Below are 17841 nucleotides of genomic sequence, written 5' to 3'. Positions count from 1 at the left end.
GGGAAACACCTTAATTAAATTAATTTGTCAAAACTAAAATATTTCCCAAGTCTAACTTAGGAAAAGTGGTAAATTAAAGTTAATTAATTAAGGTAATTCGAATTTTCTCTTGCTCTAGAGACTTCTATTGATGGAGTTAAAGTGATATAAGCCATTGATCGAGATTAGATCTTAGTTGTCGGTTGTCCAACAGAAGACTATAAGAGCAAGTCGAGGGCTTGGAGAGTTGAATCATTTGTGTGTAGAGCAATTCGACTAACCAGTTTGCAGCATTCAGCAAGGGCGCAGTTGAAGCTAGGGAAAGCATCAGAGATTTTGGAGGAAGATTTCCTCAGTATTTCCAGTGTCCAGGAAACAAGAAAGAGGTCGAGCTATCTGCAGAGGATGTTGTAAAGAGCAGTGTGAATAGCCAAAAAACCCAGTGCAAGTTACCAAAAGAAGCTTGTTTCAGTTGTCAATAGTCGGATCAGGTTCTGGAAGGTAGAGCAAGCCAGTTCTAGAGGTAGAGGGAGCCTAGATGTCTCACCTTGAGGCAGATCTATGGTTGTACGAATTTCCAAAGGCCATATATGTGCATTCCCAGTCCAGTAGTGGGAGTAGATGGGAAGTGCAAGTGGCTGGAGGGAGATATTTTATCTCTAGTTTATTTTGCCAGTTGTGATCAGTATTTGTGGGAGGTTTTCTAGTTTGGCAACCAGTTGTAAAATTTCTCAAATTGCCGCATAATAACTAAAACCCTCATCTACTACACTAGTTTTCCCTTCGAGGTTTTTCTAGGGACAATTGTCCAAAAATAACGGTTTCTATTTTATTGTGTGTGTGTCTATTTCTAAATTTTGTATTTATATTTTCATAGCGTTTTTATTTGTTTGGAATGCATCAATGAATGATTTGTTATTTGTCATTAATATTAATTAACAGAAGACAAATAATTGCATCAGTTAGGAGAATAATATCCAGTTGTTGCATTCATGGAATTTTCACAATGTGATGGCATCTTACAATAGAACCGTGACAAATTCTTTGACTATAGCAGAATAAACTTGCACATGACAAGTTTGGTGGAGTAGCAAAGTGTGTCTTGAAAGAGAAAGTCCTAGGAAACCCTAGGGCAGTACCTAGAATGTTGATGCTAGTGAACTTGGTGTGATACATCTCTTTGATAACATAATGATGACTCGGTATTGATGATCAAAAGGCAGCATACAATAGCAGTTGATGTCAAATATGAGGATAACTAGCCACCTCAATAAAAGTTAAAGGATTCTTTCAATCAAGAGATAAGTATTTTTGTTCTATTCAAGTTTTTTGTTCTTTTAAATTATATGCATAGCTTTGGTACTTTCTTTATAATTATATTATAAACCCTTCCTATAAAGGAAGACCTTTGTGAAGAGTACCATTACAATGACTTATGACAGCATTAGAAAGTACAAAGCTATATAGTAGGAAGAAGGATTTTGCTACAAAAGGGAGAGACCAATAACTATATTGTTTCTGCTCACAAATAGATTGATAATCACCCAAGACCATGACATGGGTTGACATCATCAATGACATTGGAGGCAAAGGACAGGCTATTGTAAATTCTAGGGTTAATGGAATACCCTAGAACTGGATTGGCAATGCTTAATAAGGAAGTTGCATAAGCTTGATGAAGATTGCAGGTGGATTTCAGTAAGGAAGCAAGGATCAAGAAAGAGTCGACAACTCTAAATTAAAAGACAAGTAATTTATGTTCTCTGATTAATTTTATCTATGGACCAGATATTTGCTCTACAAATGGACACCTCAAGCTAACATGCAATACATTGGTACATATGTTATACACTGAAAATGACTCAGGAGGTGAAGTGAGTCTTTGTAGGGACATCACAAGTCATAAAGCAATGACTGAATCACTTCATCCGAGACATGATGAAAAAGAGAGCTCCAATACATATTCACAAATAAGTAGATTGCAGACAAAACTGAACTTAGTGTGATGCTAAATGTCTCCCTCATTAAAAGGAATGATGAGGTAGCCAGAAGGATTTGGCTAGGTCATAAAGGACTTTGACCAAGACGAAATGTATACATTCACCTTGGAAGCCAAAAGGACTGGATAGGTTGACCAAAAATGAATGTTATAGGGAAATTATAAGATTGGACAGATCTTCTCCTTAGAAGCCAAAAGGACTTGGCACCCAAAAGGACTTGGCACCCAAAAGGATTTGGTTATGTCGACCAAAGGAACCTTTAAATACCATAAGGACTTGGGTAGGTCACAAAGCACTTGACAAGAAAGGTGAATAGTCCAAAGGCAAATTCTCTTGAGTTAGAAAAAATTTGATGCCTAGACTAAGGTCATGACTAAAGGAGTTTGATATATTTGCCTGAGGAGCCACAAAGGATTTTGGACCACCCTAGATATTTGAAAAGATATGTTGCTCAATTCAGGATAAGATTATTTTGTAGACATGCATCAAATATGACAAGCTCATGAAGCTTTTCTTAAGGAAGGAGAATTTCCAGCTAAGGGAAATCTATTGCAGGAGAATACCTCCCTCGCTAAGAGGGAATGCAGATTTTTGATATCTCCGCATGCCAAAACGGCCTCCTAAGTCAGCCTAAGAAAAATATTAAAGATGAAAAATAAAAAATATTATTTATGGTCTTCATGTAGGCCCAAAAAGGCAAGTCGTCCCACCATGTGAATGGGTATGACCCTTGGTCAAAAACCATCCAGTTTGACCACTAAAAATATCAACAACCTCTTCATTTGGGACAATTTGAATCACACTCTAATCCATATTGTGCAAAGCCAACTAGGAGAAGGCTGAAGTTTGACCAGAATTAAAGTTGCCATTGACCAATGTTGAGCGAATCTGTTCTGCCACTGCTTAGCCAAGTTTTCTAGTTGCGGTTTGACCAAATCTTTGACAAGTTTGATTGAGAAAAGGGTGACTGTTTTGACCACAAAATGTCAAATTTTGACAACAGTTCTGGATACTTTCACCACAGTTGACCGTAGGTTACTTTGACCAGTTGACTAGAGGCCAAATTTTGGCCCCTTTGACCAAAGTTGACATGTGTTAGTTTGAAGTTTGGAAATTGGCACAAGTTTCTAGACAATTTGTATTGTTAACTTGGTTGAAGATTGAATTCTCCTTAAAAGAAAAGTTAGGTGGGTTTTTCCCAAGGTAAATTTGTGTCTCTCTTGTGTTTGGTTCTCTTTAAGATCCTATGGTTATTATTGCACTACTATTGAGATTTTCCATGTATAATTGCTTAATGATATGAGTGACAAAAGATAACTTGATATTAAATAATTGGAAGTAATTATCAAATTATAAAATCAGTTTCTATTATAAGAAAATTCAACACAAAGCCTCCTCCCAGATCGGAAGATGTTATCCAAAACGGATCAAGTGGCAGGTTTGCTTCCAAAAGGAATAAGAAGACAAAGTTGGCTGTATGGATGGATTAGAAAAGGGACTAAGTTTATTCGTTCAAAGGCCAAGAATCCAAGAAGTTTTCTAACAATGACTTCAATAAATGATATATATAGTGGCAACTTTGATTCCAAAAGGAAAAAGAAGACAAAGTTGGCTATATGGATGGGTTAGAAAAAGGACTAAGTTTATTGGTTCAAAGGCCAAGAATCCAAGAAGTTTTCTAACAATGACTTCAATAAATGATTTATATATATATATATATGCCCCATGACAAATTTCAACATTGGGCATGTTACAACAAAATCTAGCACCTTGTGCAAAGCCTCACTAGGTGACCTAGACAATGTGCAATACACTAGTGTTACCATTGCCACCTCAGTGATTACTCCAGTATCATACATCAAGAACATCCAGTCAAGTACCCAACAAAAGACTATCTAATCATCCTAAAACCAACAAGAGAAAAGCAGCTCATAAGTCTCTTGTAGTTAATCTCTCTTCATAAGTCGCCTGAAAGTAGTTCCCATGGCCAAGGCATGGCTTACCAATGCTTTCAAACCTTTGGATATGAATGTTATCCAAGGATTCCCCAATAATGTTGATGTTTGTAGCTCAAGCAGGCACTTCTACACAAGCCTAAGTGTCTAGGCATGCAAAAGTCACCCAAGATATCCTTAGACACTTGCTCTAGTGTGAGCAAGTTGCATTCGTAACTTAGCCTAAGTCTAACTTAGGAAAAGCACATAACTATTACGTTGGCTAATTGAGCTAAAGTAAACTTAGAGAAATATTTACTTTAGTGATTATGTTTTAATCTCAACCCTTGATCTCAAGTGAGAAGCAGTATCTCAAGGAGTGTGACACTCTAGTGTGTTAGGTCCAACGAAGTGTAGAAAGAGGGTTTAGAGGTTGAGATTAGCCAAGGAGATCGAGCACTGATCTAGAGCTTGATCTGTCAAATTAATTCCAAGCATTGTACTCTATTATTTTCTCAGTTGAGCCATTATCCCTGGACGAGAGATCAAGTAAGTTCTAATTCTTTTAATGAAGAGTTATTGATTGGACATAATCTATTTGTGTCATTGTGATTGAGATTGGTTAATGAGATTTTTTAATCACTTAAGTAATTGCTAAGGTTAAGGCTGTATTAGGAACTTTTGCATGCCTAGACACATAGGCCTTTGCGGAAGTACCTACCTGACCTTCAAACATCAACAGATCTTTTCTGATGTTTTCCACAATGTTGCCGATGTTTTCATTTTTGGAACCTCAGCAATGTTTTCACCAACATGATGTTTGCAACATTGATTAGACTAGTCTCTAGGTTGCAGATGCTTCCCCAGATATTTATTGCCACTTGTTATGAACCCTTTCCCTAGGAAATCGAAATGGTAGGAAAAGTTGTCACTGCCTATACAAAACAAAACGTCCAATTGTCTGAGTGAAGTATCCATAACATGTCACTTGCAGGGGTTTAGATGAGGGCAGATCTGCTACAAAGGCTGGTAACTCTTGACATAAAACTAGATAAGAAATGTTTGGCTGCATATATGGTATCTTCAGATAGGCCAGCATGCCAAAATAGTTGATATTATAGCAAATAACACCACCACATGGACAACAAGTGGCTAAATCCATGGTTCCAGACATACAATGTATATTTTACATGGCTCAATGATTTAGGATTTTTGTTTATTATCTTTTAAATATCAACTTCTTTGACAGCTTGAATATTCCAATTGAATTTCCTAAGAAATCAGACTTTAATTATAATTTATATCAGTCAGCTGCCCTATTGTTATGCATCTGAAGCAGAAATAATGTCTCTGAAATCATATAAATTATGGTGGGATCAAGCAAAAAGATCAGACAAATATCATAAACTAAGCAAACATATGCAGACTCAAGGAACAAGAGAAACTATAGAAAATAACTGGAGAACAAAATAACGTCTAGTTTGGGAACACCAAGGCAAGTGTCCTGTAATATTTTTCAACAAAGTATCAAACAAGAATAAATAGGAGAATCAAAATATGACATTGCAATCTTTGTCCTGCTAGAATGATGGATAATATCATTGTAATGAAATAATTTTAGCCTCTATAAATTTTCCTTTACAATATACGTGAAGCTTTTCAATTGAACCATCCCTTACAAAGCAAAAAGAAAAACACTGCATTGGAGCAAATATGATTCTGATACCAAATGTCTAGCAAATCTCCAGTTTGGATTCATCATGCAACATACTTGGCAAAGCAAAGTCTAACATCCTTACTCAGTTCTCATTATTTCCCGTGGGAAACCCAAATAGTGACAAGCAACATAATAAACGACCAAAAGGTCACCTTACCCTGAGAAGCTTGATGTTGTGCAGTCCACTACTCGGTCATGATCCTGGTCCATACTGAAGAAAGGGCAGTTCTCACAACCAGTTTCCCGGAACTACTCAATAAGTTTAAAAAACATAGATGAGAAAATGATTGTCACTCTTGCAAATAGACAACTTAATTCAATCAACATACTAAAATGGTTTGCTTGCTCTGTTGGGAAAGCTAACAAAATACTAAGATCTCGTACCACTGTCCCACTGCATGCAAAGAATTCCCCACACAAATATTTTCCAGAGTAAAACAGTAGTCACACTAAAAACTAAAACCCAGACAAAAATAACAGAGAGAAATTTGAACCTTGACTGCCTTTTGAGAATTTTTGAGGCAATAAGCAAAGGAGATTAAAGAGAGTAATTCTTTGGCACCTGATCATAAGTCTTGATCAGCCTGCAGCGAAGGCAAGCCCTCAGTTCACGGCCAAAACTCGTTGGAACTTGTGCAGAACTTGCCATTGCTTCACAGTTCGACAAACAAGGAAAGAATCCCTGAATAAAAGTTGTTGTGTACAGTAGGCCTGCAATAAATGTTACAGTATGTCACAAAGCAATTAGTAAATATCAAGAAAGGAAATAAATAAAGAAACTGACCAAAAAGAGAGGGCTCTAATTTCAATTATCATATAGGTAATCTCATTTCAAATTTAACAAGAGAAAATGGAGGCATTCACAGATGAGATGCAGAATAATCTTACAATTATTTATGTTTTCTATTGTGTTTTTTGTGCTTCATTCCTGAATCCTATCACATTTCCTGTTATTTTCAACTAGTTTGGTAGTTGCAATAGTAGTGCCAATTTTGGAATCAAGCATACTGCATATCTAATGAGAAATCTTTACTCTTTAGAGAGATGAAGTAAAGCATATGGCCTTACAGAATAGAAGATGCGTCCTATGACACAATAATGAAATGATTTTTGAATAAGGGGCACAGATAAGTAATAGCAGTAGTTCATAAAATCCTTAAACACAGACACTCAAGACAAAAACAACTTAAAAAACATCCAGTGCAAGAAGAAATTCGTACTTATGCAGAGAAGTGAGAAACAGCACAACCACAGCAGCACTGCAAATGCAACTCAAGCACATTGTGTAAAAAAACGGCTTATAAGGAAGAAGCAAATGGAATCTACTGCAATAGACACAATATCAGGCACTAGAGAGCTCAATTATAAATATATGAAGCATACACAGACATGACAACTGGAGATACTGCAAAAGGATTTCAAGATGCCTGCCTCGTACTAATAATAGACAAAAATTAAAACACATACCCACTTTGAACATAATGTAAAATTATTAAAACAAGGATAAGCTTAAAAACTAATCTATTGCCACAGGCAGAAGGCCAAGACAGCGGAACACTTTGTTAGAAGCTTTTGGAAGAAAACTGTGTATGAGATTTTTCTGTCCAACTTTTCAGGTGGACACTCCACCCATCATCAGGGACTAGAAAGCTTGTTGAACGCTTTGTAATTATATTCAGAAGTCCCCCCGATAATATGAGATACATGAACAATTTTATTGTCTGTCCATAGAATCACAGAGCTCCCCTCCCTTTCCACATTCTTCTGGTACCCTGACCAGAGATGCCTGCCATTATATAGAAAAGAGTTTTCAGATTTAGATCCTACAATCACCCACTCCCTACCCTGCATATTGGATGCCACTCAGAAGATACATCTTTATTTCCGATGCTTCCAGTGGAAGAAGGCACCAAAAGGCAGGCAGGTAGCAGTATTATTTCAGCCCCTAGACCTGTCAGACTCCAGGGAGCTGTCCAGCCTCCACCAGTGAGAACCCTGCAGAGCGATGCTTCCAGTGGAAGAAGGCACCAAGAGGCAGGCAGGTAGCAGTATTATTTCAGTCCCTAGACCTGTCAGACTCCAGGGAGCTGTACAGCCTCCAACAGCAAGACCCCTGCAGAGCTGCTAACTCGGATCCCAAGAGAGATTACACCAGACCAGTAGACAGTCCACCTCCTCTGGAGCTCAGCTGCAGGCTGCCTCTTCTAGGCAGAGAGACATTATTCAGACCTGATCCGGCTCTTCCAGAGAGTCCTATATCCGAGATCTTCTTCAGTTTGACCTCAGATATTAGGAGTTGCACATTCAGTGGTGGATACTTCAGAGGAGGAGAGCCTCCCCTCTTATTTTCAAGTGACAGGCCTATGGAGCCTTGAGGCTCTTTTCATTGTACACTCTTCCAAATCATTGTATTTTGCCTTTCCATTGCGCACTTTTAGATGTTAAATCACATAGATTAGCTATGCTCTTGCTTTTATAGGAGTGGCCTTAGCACTCCCATCTTATATCAGGACTGTTATATTGATAAGTCCCATTACCTATTTTTGATCATTTGTTGAACATTAATAAGCATAACTTATCTACAAATACAAGAGAATGTCTACCAAGAAGCACATATGCATATTAGGCAGAAGCTTTTTCCATCACCTTACTGCAATGCATGATCATTTTGGAGCTGATATGATCTCCTTAGACACCAAAGACAGGCCAGCTGTAAAAGAGTGAATAACCACTAAAACAAACTGGATAAATCCCTGCAGTTGAACAAGCTAGAAGACTAGCTTATAATTGCAAATAATTTATTATAAACTAACACATCTGCTCAGACAATAATTTTATCAACAGTATGATTCAGAATCCATGGCATAAAAACCTCAAAGGCCATATAAATATAACATAATTGATAAAAATGATAACTATCACTTGCAAACCTCAAATCACAATATAAATTATAATAACCAATGGAACTGATTTTTTTCCATGAAAAACTTCCTCGAGGAAACCATCCAGGTAATTCATCACATTCTGTGAATGGTGCTCAATGTAGATGATGCCAGGATACAAAATGTACAACTGACCCCAATGAACCCAATAAATTCTACCTCATGACTTCCTGAGTCAATAAGGCTTTGGCCTGCTAAGTCAAACCACTTGAGCTAACCCTGAGGGCTTTTCTCCAAGGAAAACTTCATGGGGAAACTCCCAAGCAATTCCCTACATTCAAGGAGTCTACCCAATACAAACCTGTCAGAATCGATTATGGGCCTGAACCAGCAAGAACATTGAGTGTGTAATACACCAGTTTTGATCCCCAAACCATTAATGTAAATATCTACATGATGAGTAGCTATAAACCAAACAAATGTAATTTGTAATGAAACATTGAATGTTAATATAAATATATCACAAGGTGCAGAAGAGGAAGGACCAAAAAAGGGAGGACTATGATTTCACAAGTGGGAAAATGCAGGGAGCTTATAAGAGATTTAAGGGGTAAAGGCCTTGGCTGGTGATATAACCTAAGCCTGAAAATCTTTGATCATTAACCTTTATTATTATTATTCCATGTTTTATTTTATCCTAAGCTTTTGGATTACTTACATGGAGGAGTTATATGGGCTTTGGAGATAAAAGCTTGAAATGTGGGATTCTCATGAAATATGTGGAGACTGCATGACATGAATCATAATCTCTAGAATTCAATCATGCAAGGGGGAATTCAAACTACCATTCAATTGGGGGAAACTGGGAGACGCTACAGCCTTGTATTATGAAGGAATCATCTGTGTGTAAGAGTATTGTTGTTATTTAGAAGAATTGAACTACAGTTGAGAATCCCTAAACTCCCAGCAGTGAAACTTCTGATCAGACTATGCTGGAGCCCTAAGAAGAAGTGGATAGCTTGAGGGGATGCTTCGCAGAGAAGAATCCCATTCATTGGGTTGTGGAAGCTGATAAGGAAAGAGGGTTGTGGATTGGAACTGTTGTAGGTGAAAAATTGACTGTGAACCTGGGAATTGAGCTGTGTGAATTGAGTTAGAGCCAGCCACAAATAAATTCACCCATGTGGATTCATAACCTCAACTCAAGAATGCCTTGTTGCAGAGAGATTAAGTGTAGCAGAGATCCTACGGTTGGGTGGCACATCCTCCTTCTACAGCCAGTTCGTGGATAATTTCCAAAAAAATAAGTGCTCGCGATTTACATGTATATATGTTGAGTTATTATGGTTTATGTTGTGAATGGAATCAGCTTTTTGTTTGTTCAATTCTGTGTGCATATTTAAGCTTGCATCTATAAATTGTAGTGTCATTGTCTATTGAATGGTTTGATTATGATTGCGTATGCCTGCATTATAATACTTGCACATGCTAATTAATTGAAAGTAGGGCAATGAGGAAAGGTATCAAAACAAGCAAATAGAGATATGGTATCAGAGAAACAAATTAGAGTTAAATTTGGTGGTTTGAAGAAGCACCCCATATCCTCAACACAGCTCAGAGGGTATTGGGTATGTTACAGAGTGAAGCGCGCAACAAAGGTAGCCAACCTGGGGAATCAACACTAAGACAAAGCAGTCAACCACTCAAGCTAGGCCACCAGGCTGCCAATGAAATTGATTAATAAGGGCACAAGGATACATTGTTTCTTCCTTACCTGACATTTACAGTTAATAAAAGACCGACATTACATTCTAGTACACAGCAATGAAGTTAGGGACCGTTACATTTGCTTCAATATTAAGAAATTAAAGAATTAAAGATCAATTATATTCAAACAATATACCTAACCTCTACCAGAGTATGTGAAGTGCCATATTACTTGTGTGCCATAACTCTAGGTAGTTTGCTAGTATTCTTGTTGTAAATCTTGTTTTATTAAAAAAAAATGGACAATTAATATACGCAGGCAAAGTTAAAACATACCCAAGGATTCTTTAACATGTACTATTGCAAATCAATATTGTTAATTTTCCTGCAAACCTAGCACATGACAATCCAGTGTGTCCTAGCAGATTACAAATCTTTGAATGAATGCACAGCTAGGTTCTTAACTTAAATCAGCGAAAGCAAAAACATAACCAATCTCATAAAAGATGCACAACAAATAATGCCCAATCAAATCAATTCATCATTAAAAATATTCAGAACATACATAAGCCCCCATTCTTGGATAATGGCCCAACTGAGGAAATAAATGTACAACGTTGGATCTGATCCAGCTAATCAAGCCCTCCTTGGTTGATCTAGATCTCATTGTTACCCCCTTCCTTGGACACAAAAGACTAGAGTATCACACTCCTCACTAAGATGCCTCTCTCAATCTTGTGCTATTGCATGGTGTGTTTTCTCCTTCTCCTTAGCCTCGCTTTTATAACTTTTCATTGAGCTATGTCCCTAACCTTAATCTCCAAAGTGATTGATAGCCAATATTAGATCTCGCATCACTTGAGATCAAGGGTTGAGATTAAAACATAATTACTAAAGTAAATATTTATTTTTCCTAATCTTTCTTTAGCTCAATAAGCCAACAGAACAGTTGCATGTTTTTCCTAAGTTAGACTTAGGCTAAGTTACAAATGCAACTTGCTCACATTAGAGCAAGTGTGTAAAGAGACTTTCGGTGACTTTTGCATGCATAAACACTTAGGCCTGTGCAAAAGCACCTACCCAAGCTACAAACATCAACACCCCCTCTTAGTGAGGGACGTACTTCTACCACCTGGAACTCCCTCTCTCCCTCTAAGCATTGACCTTCGCCAATTACTCTGAGTCTTGTATCTTTTGTTGACCTGTCAAATCTTATAGGCCCTGACCACGCTTCTGATCTATTACCTAGATCTACAGCTATTGATATATCTTTGTGGGCTTGGATGCCTATGGCCATGTCCGACTCCCTCTACAAAGGTTTAGTGGCTATCAATTGGCAGTTGGTCTCATCCTATGAACAATTCCCTGTCACAACTGCACCCTCTGCCTATTGTCACCCACATCCTGTTCTAATCTTCGAGACCCTGTCCACGTCTGTTGGTCTGTTGAGCCTTGGAGCTTGCCTCCAACTCTTCGATTCTTTGCTTGCAAACGGCCCCTTTGTTGTGTCTCGATGAATTTTGCATGCCTCAACTGATGATTGTGGCCGACTATCCCTACCCACAGTTGTATCACCAACAACTTGACTACTCATGGGATTCATCATGTAACAAGTCTCCTACCCATCTTGCATCTCACTCCTATCATGTTGACCTTTGCCCCTCAATTGCTCACCTCAAGCTATCAACCACTACCCAACGTGACCCCTGCTCTGACCCAACCCCTTCGTTGATTCTTCGCTACCTAGTCGACTCTCTTGTAGGCTATGTTGCTACTTTGTTTGCCCTCGTAACAGCCTATTGACCTTACTCCTTGAATTGTGGGGTCCATCCCTTGTCCGACTACACAAAGGTAGTTCCTTGTGACCTTTAAAAAAAATTCCCATACTATCACAATCGAAACATGGCCTTGGCAATCTGGTACAAACCCAACACCTTAAGATCGGTTCTTAGAGCTTATCACTCTGATACCATATTAATTTTCTTGCAAACTTAGTGTTGATTTTTCAAGACCTTCTAATTTGATAATTACTTCTAATGGTTTCTTAGTTAAAAACATCTTGTATTCACATTCATCATTAACCAATTACACACAAGATCTCAACAATAGAACAAATAATCACAATAGGATCATAAAGAGACAGCCAAACAAGAGACACAAATATTTACCCTGGGAAAACCCTCTTCTAGGAAAAAAACCTCACAACCTTTTCTTAGAGAAATTATTCAAGTCAACAAGAGATGCAATCTAATCTTTTCCAATCAAAATAAGGTCAAACTAACCGACAATAGAACTCAAGTCAAACCTGGTCAAACAGAGATAAGTAGCCTCAAAATTTTAATCTACCTCAGAGATTCATTCTTCCTCAAAGATTCAGTCTGCCTCAGAGATTCGGTCTTCCACAGAAAATTCAGTTTCCCTCAGACATTCGGTCTACCTCAAAAAATTTGGTCTGCCCACAAACTTGATCTATTATTTCCCTCTCCTTCGCTTGAACTGAAGGTATGTATATGAAAAAGTGATATGAATTGATTGCCCAAGAGGAGGAGGACAAGTGTCTTTATATAGTGTCTTAATGAGCTCGAATAGGTGTGTCAAAGGGTCAAGCCAACTTGAATCATTGGGATTGACCGACTTGATCTTCTGGGTAACAAAAATTTTAATTTCAAAATTCATTTTTCCTCCTTTTGAAGCCGACTTGAAATTCAATTTATATTTACCATTTCTCATATATTTGGAGGGCTAAAATAAGATTATGAAGACCGACCATAGCTACAAAAATTCAACACTCCTTCTTAGCTAGGGAGGTATTCATAATAACTTCTTCAGATGTTCTCATGTTGAAAAATCTCTAAGCAAATGTTGAAACAACTCAACATCCATAGTCAGCATCAACATCATTATCATCATCAACATCAACTAGTCACCATAATTCTAGTCAGCACCTTTGATCCCTGGTATACAGACTAGTCCCAATTCACCATAATCCTAGTCAGCACCTCTAACCCATGGTGAAACCCTAGGCACACACTCAACCCATCTAGGGAGTAATCTAGGCCAGAAGCTAAAGGCACCCACTCAACCCTACTCGGGAATAATTCTGGGCTTAATACTGAAGGCACCCATCAACCCTATTGGGGAGTAATTCTAGGCCTGATGTTAAAGGCACCTACTCAACCCTATTGGGGAGTAATTCTAGGCCTCCATAATCTCTGGATCATTCTCCCTAACCACATTATATGGCAACCTGGTCAACACCTTTGAGATAGAGAAAATGTTTGTCCAAAATGCTGCAGCATCAACAATCCCTCTCATTGAGAGAGGCATTCTCAACCACTCCAAGCTTGTCCTCAAAGTATACAAACTTCATCCTAGGACAGAGGTTTTATCAGTGACCTGCTTGTTTGTAGAATAGTACTGGAGCCACACTACTCCATTTTGTAAAATGTCTCGGTAGTAGATCTCAAAGTGCTTCAACCTGTCATCTTGATCATCTCCTACACCTGATCAAACAATCCTGCAAATAGTTTATGAAGCCATACTGCTTCGCAACTCGCCAACCAAGCTACAATACACTCGACCTCTGTAGTATTGAGTGCAACAAATGTTTGCTTCTTGCTCATCGAAGAAATCATAGTGGAACCTAAACTAAAGCAACATTCTTATGTACTCTTTTTGTCTTTTGCACTCTCTGCTCGATCTAAATCTGTATATTCCAGTAGCTACACTTCATCATTTCAATCCATACCATGCTAGTACTTCAACACATGTTGAACCACATGCCTTGGCTCAATCATTCCTTTGCGAGAGCCATCATCACAATTGCTTTTTGGTCACCTTGATTGGGTGCTTTCTTTAACCAAGGAGGTAGTGCATCAAGTCTAGGTCCTTTATCTTGAAGTTAGAGGTCAACTCCCTCTAAAGCTGAAGCAAGGCTTAACTACTCCCTATCATGTGAGTCCTTCTACTTTCATTAAAAACAAGTCATATGATAACAAAATCAACCTTGATCCATTAATCCAAGAATACTAAGTCTGAGGTACAATGCAACATGTCTCAGCCAATATAATCATAATTACAGAAGTACAATGCAAGGCGTCTTCTGCATACTTGACAAAAGCCCTTACTCAAGCATATAAGATATTTTCACAGCAGTAAAATATATTACTATTCTAGATACAACACTCTACTTCTGAATACGTATAATGTAATCAAAGAACATGTACTTACACAGGTCCAAACATAAACTTCAATAAGCACATCATACTTCAAAATGTCAAACGTTCTCAGCACATACTCGATCCATTTCCCTTAGCATTCCTTATCTTATTTTTAGGCTTTATCGAACCTCGAACCATAATCCAAATTCAAAACTGTGACGCTGTCATTACTTCTTGAAATACCAAGACAGCGTATATGCTACAGATCAACAAGTGTTCATTCATCAGTTGTATGTCAAACATATTCCACAAGTACTAGGACAACAGTATGCAAAAACCCTTATTCAAGACATACTTTTCAAGTCTTTTAGGGTTTACAAAACCCTAAGACAAATGAGATCATGAAGATCTGCCATATGCAACTTTTCTTGCTGTAGTTAATATAAATGGGACAATTTAAGCTATGGAGTCCCATGCCTCTTCATATGAGATTACGTTGACAACTAGGTGATGTTATAGACAATCAAGGAATGCAAATGTATAATGATCCAAAATTGTTTTCATACGGCTTGTAATCTTGCCACAAGGTAAGGAATGCTTCATAAATATCATTCATAGAGTCCTTCGCTCCATCAACTGATGCAAACAAACAGTCTTCAATTGGCATGAGCATGCAATACTTGAAAGGGTCCTTCACGATATTAAAAATACTTCATATTTAACAACCATGAAATGCCACTGTCATTTTGCTAAATCTAGGTGCTTAGTTTGAAGGGAGCAATTCCCAACATCCTATAGCATTTAGTTTCATATATGTTCTTCAATGCTTATTCAGGGGTTTCTTCAAGGACTCGTACAGTGCACACTTTCTGCTTCTTCTAAGGTAACAGTCCTTGAATTTTTGACACAGTCCTTTCAACCAGGTCCAAACTTGGTCTGCAATTCAGCTGACTAAGGAGCAATTCACAATCTTGTTCAATCTTCCAAGATACATCTTGTAAGAATTTTCAAATACTGAGATAATGAATTTACATACTGAGATCACTTCCTTACAAGGGATGAGCAACAGCTTTAAAGAAAACTTTGATACAGACCTTTCAACTAGGCCTATACATGGTCCTGCAACTCAGCTCACATTTTTATCCCTTCATTGACAATATGAATGTTGGCAAGTGAGCATCTTGAATCAACAACAATGTTGTCAAAAGAATTTTGATCCCAAATGAAATCACTATGAATTGAGCAATGGTATATACTTCACATTCTAAGGATTATAATTCAAGGAATTATCAAATCATGCATATATAAAACATCCTTTGCAGACTATAGCAGACTTCTTACACAGATGACAACTTCGCTGGCCTCTACATTGGACTGAGAAATCTCAGGCCTGATTTACCAGGACACTCGACTTCTTTTGATCAACCCCAGAGGTATCCTTGGCCTCCTTCTACCTGCAATCTTCCTCAAACAAGCTGCAACCTAGTCAGGGGGATTTCAGCCCTCTTTATAGATATAAATAACCTAGGACAGATCACAGACAATTCTTGGCCTACTACGTCCTTGCAAACAAAGTTTTGGACTAGGGTTTTTCTTCATTAGGATGATCTTCAAGCCCTAGAGGATAACTTTAACTAAGATGGCTTCTTCAAGGTTGCTCTTACACCCATGCTCTAATACCATGTTGATTTTTCAAGACCTTCTAATCTAATAATTACTTCTAATGATTTCTTAATTAAATCCTTTTTGTATTCACATTCATCATTAAGCAATTACACATAAGATCTCAACAGTAGAACAAATAATGACAGTAGGATCATTAAGAGACAGCCAAACAAAAGACACAAATATTTACTTATCAAAACAAGGTCAAACTGACCAGCAAAAAAACTCGGGTCAAATCTGGTCAAACAAAGATAAGTAGCCTCATAAATTTGATCTACCTCAGAGATTAGATCTGCCTTAGAGATTCGATCTGCCTCAAAGATTCAGTCTGCCTCAGAAATTCGGTCTGCCTATAAACTCGATCTGTTATCTCCCTCTCCTTCGCATGAACAGAATATATGTATATGAAAGAGTGATCCGAATTGATTGCCCAAGAGGAGGAGGACGAGTGTCTATATATAGTGTCTTAATGAGCTAGAATAGGTGTGTCAAAGGGTCAGGCCAACTTGAAGCATTGGGGCTGGCCAACTTGATCTTCTAGGTGACAAATTTAAATTTCAAAATTAATTTCCCCTCCTTTTGAAGCCGACTTAAAATTCAATTTGTATTTACCATTTCTCACATATTTGAAGGGATAAAATAAGATTATGAAGACCAACCATAGCTACAAGAATTCAACACCTAGCACCCGACAATCCATTGTCCTTGCAAATTACAGATCTACTGAATGAACGCACAACAAGGTTCTTAACTTAAATCAACTAAAGCAAAAACATAGCCAATCTCATAAAAGATGACACAACAAATTCTACCCAATCAACTCAGTTCATCTTAAAAAATATTCAAAACCTAATTGGGCTCTTGTCTTGGGAGAAAGGCTCAACTGAGAAAATATATGCACAACATTAGATTTGATCCAGCTGATCAAGCCCTCCTTGGCTGATCTAGATCTCCTTGCTGCCCCCTTCCTCAGACCCAACTCACTAGAGTATCACACTCCTCATAGAGATGCCTCTCTCAATCTTGTGTTATTGTATGGTGTGTCTTCTCCTTCTCGTTAGCCTCGTTTTCATAACTTTTTGTTGAGCTAAATCCCTAACACTAATCTCCAAAGTGATTGACAGCCAAGATTAGATTTTGCCTCCTATGAGATCAAGGGATGAGATTAAAGTATAATTAAAAAAATAACCACTTTACTTTTTCTAATATTTCTTTAGGTCAATAAGCTAACATAACAATTATGTGTCTTTCCTAAGTTGGATTTAGGCTAAGTTACAAATAACTTGCTCACACTAGAGCAAGTGGCTAAGGAGACTTTGGGAAACTTTTGCATGCCTAGACACTTAGGCCTGTGCTTAAGCCTGTGCAAAAGTCTCTGCCCAAGCTACAAACATCAACAAATATTCCACCAAGTTTCCAACAAATATTCCACCAAGTTGGGGCACTGTGGTGTGTGTGTGTAGTATAACAATGATTCAAATTCAAATTCAATAATGAAATACATTGATTCATAGATCATAAATGATTCAATGAAATAGAAATAGTAATATATTGTATACATTGATTTGAATTCATCATTCATCATTCTAGATTTGATATTGATTTAAGTTCATCATTCATCATTCTAGAATCGACATTGATTTAAATTCATCATTCATTATTTTAGAATCTAATTAGTAGTAAGAAAAATAGCAGATACTTAAGTCTAGAGACTGGAATAGGAAATTGAAATTATTAAAACTCAAAAATAGTAAAAAGTGACAAGTCAAAGACTTGGTCTGAGGTCATCAACATCTA

General features: G+C 37.6%; 1 protein-coding gene across 1 annotated transcript in view; it reads right to left on the bottom strand.

Annotated features, from left to right (window-relative positions):
* Positions 1 to 17841, bottom strand: part of LOC149151424 (transcription elongation factor SPT4 homolog 1-like) — a 112160-nt gene that overhangs the window by 80452 nt on the left and 13867 nt on the right. Inside the window, exons 2-3 of the mRNA XM_089440767.1 lie at positions 6193 to 6341; positions 5788 to 5879 (exon numbers count right to left, since the gene is read on the bottom strand). Coding sequence (XP_089296893.1) covers positions 5788 to 5879; positions 6193 to 6279 — 179 coding nt within the window. The 5' untranslated portion in view covers positions 6280 to 6341. The remainder of the gene's footprint in view (positions 1 to 5787; positions 5880 to 6192; positions 6342 to 17841) is intronic.

This window comes from Pinus tabuliformis, chromosome 9 (genome assembly GCF_031772625.1).
Source record: "Pinus tabuliformis cultivar Carrire ecotype Pingquan chromosome 9, CPIR1, whole genome shotgun sequence".
In the NCBI taxonomy this organism is placed as follows: domain Eukaryota; kingdom Viridiplantae; phylum Streptophyta; class Pinopsida; order Pinales; family Pinaceae; genus Pinus; species Pinus tabuliformis.
Note: the sequence above shows the minus strand (reverse complement) of the source record. Positions and strands in the feature narration are given on the sequence as shown.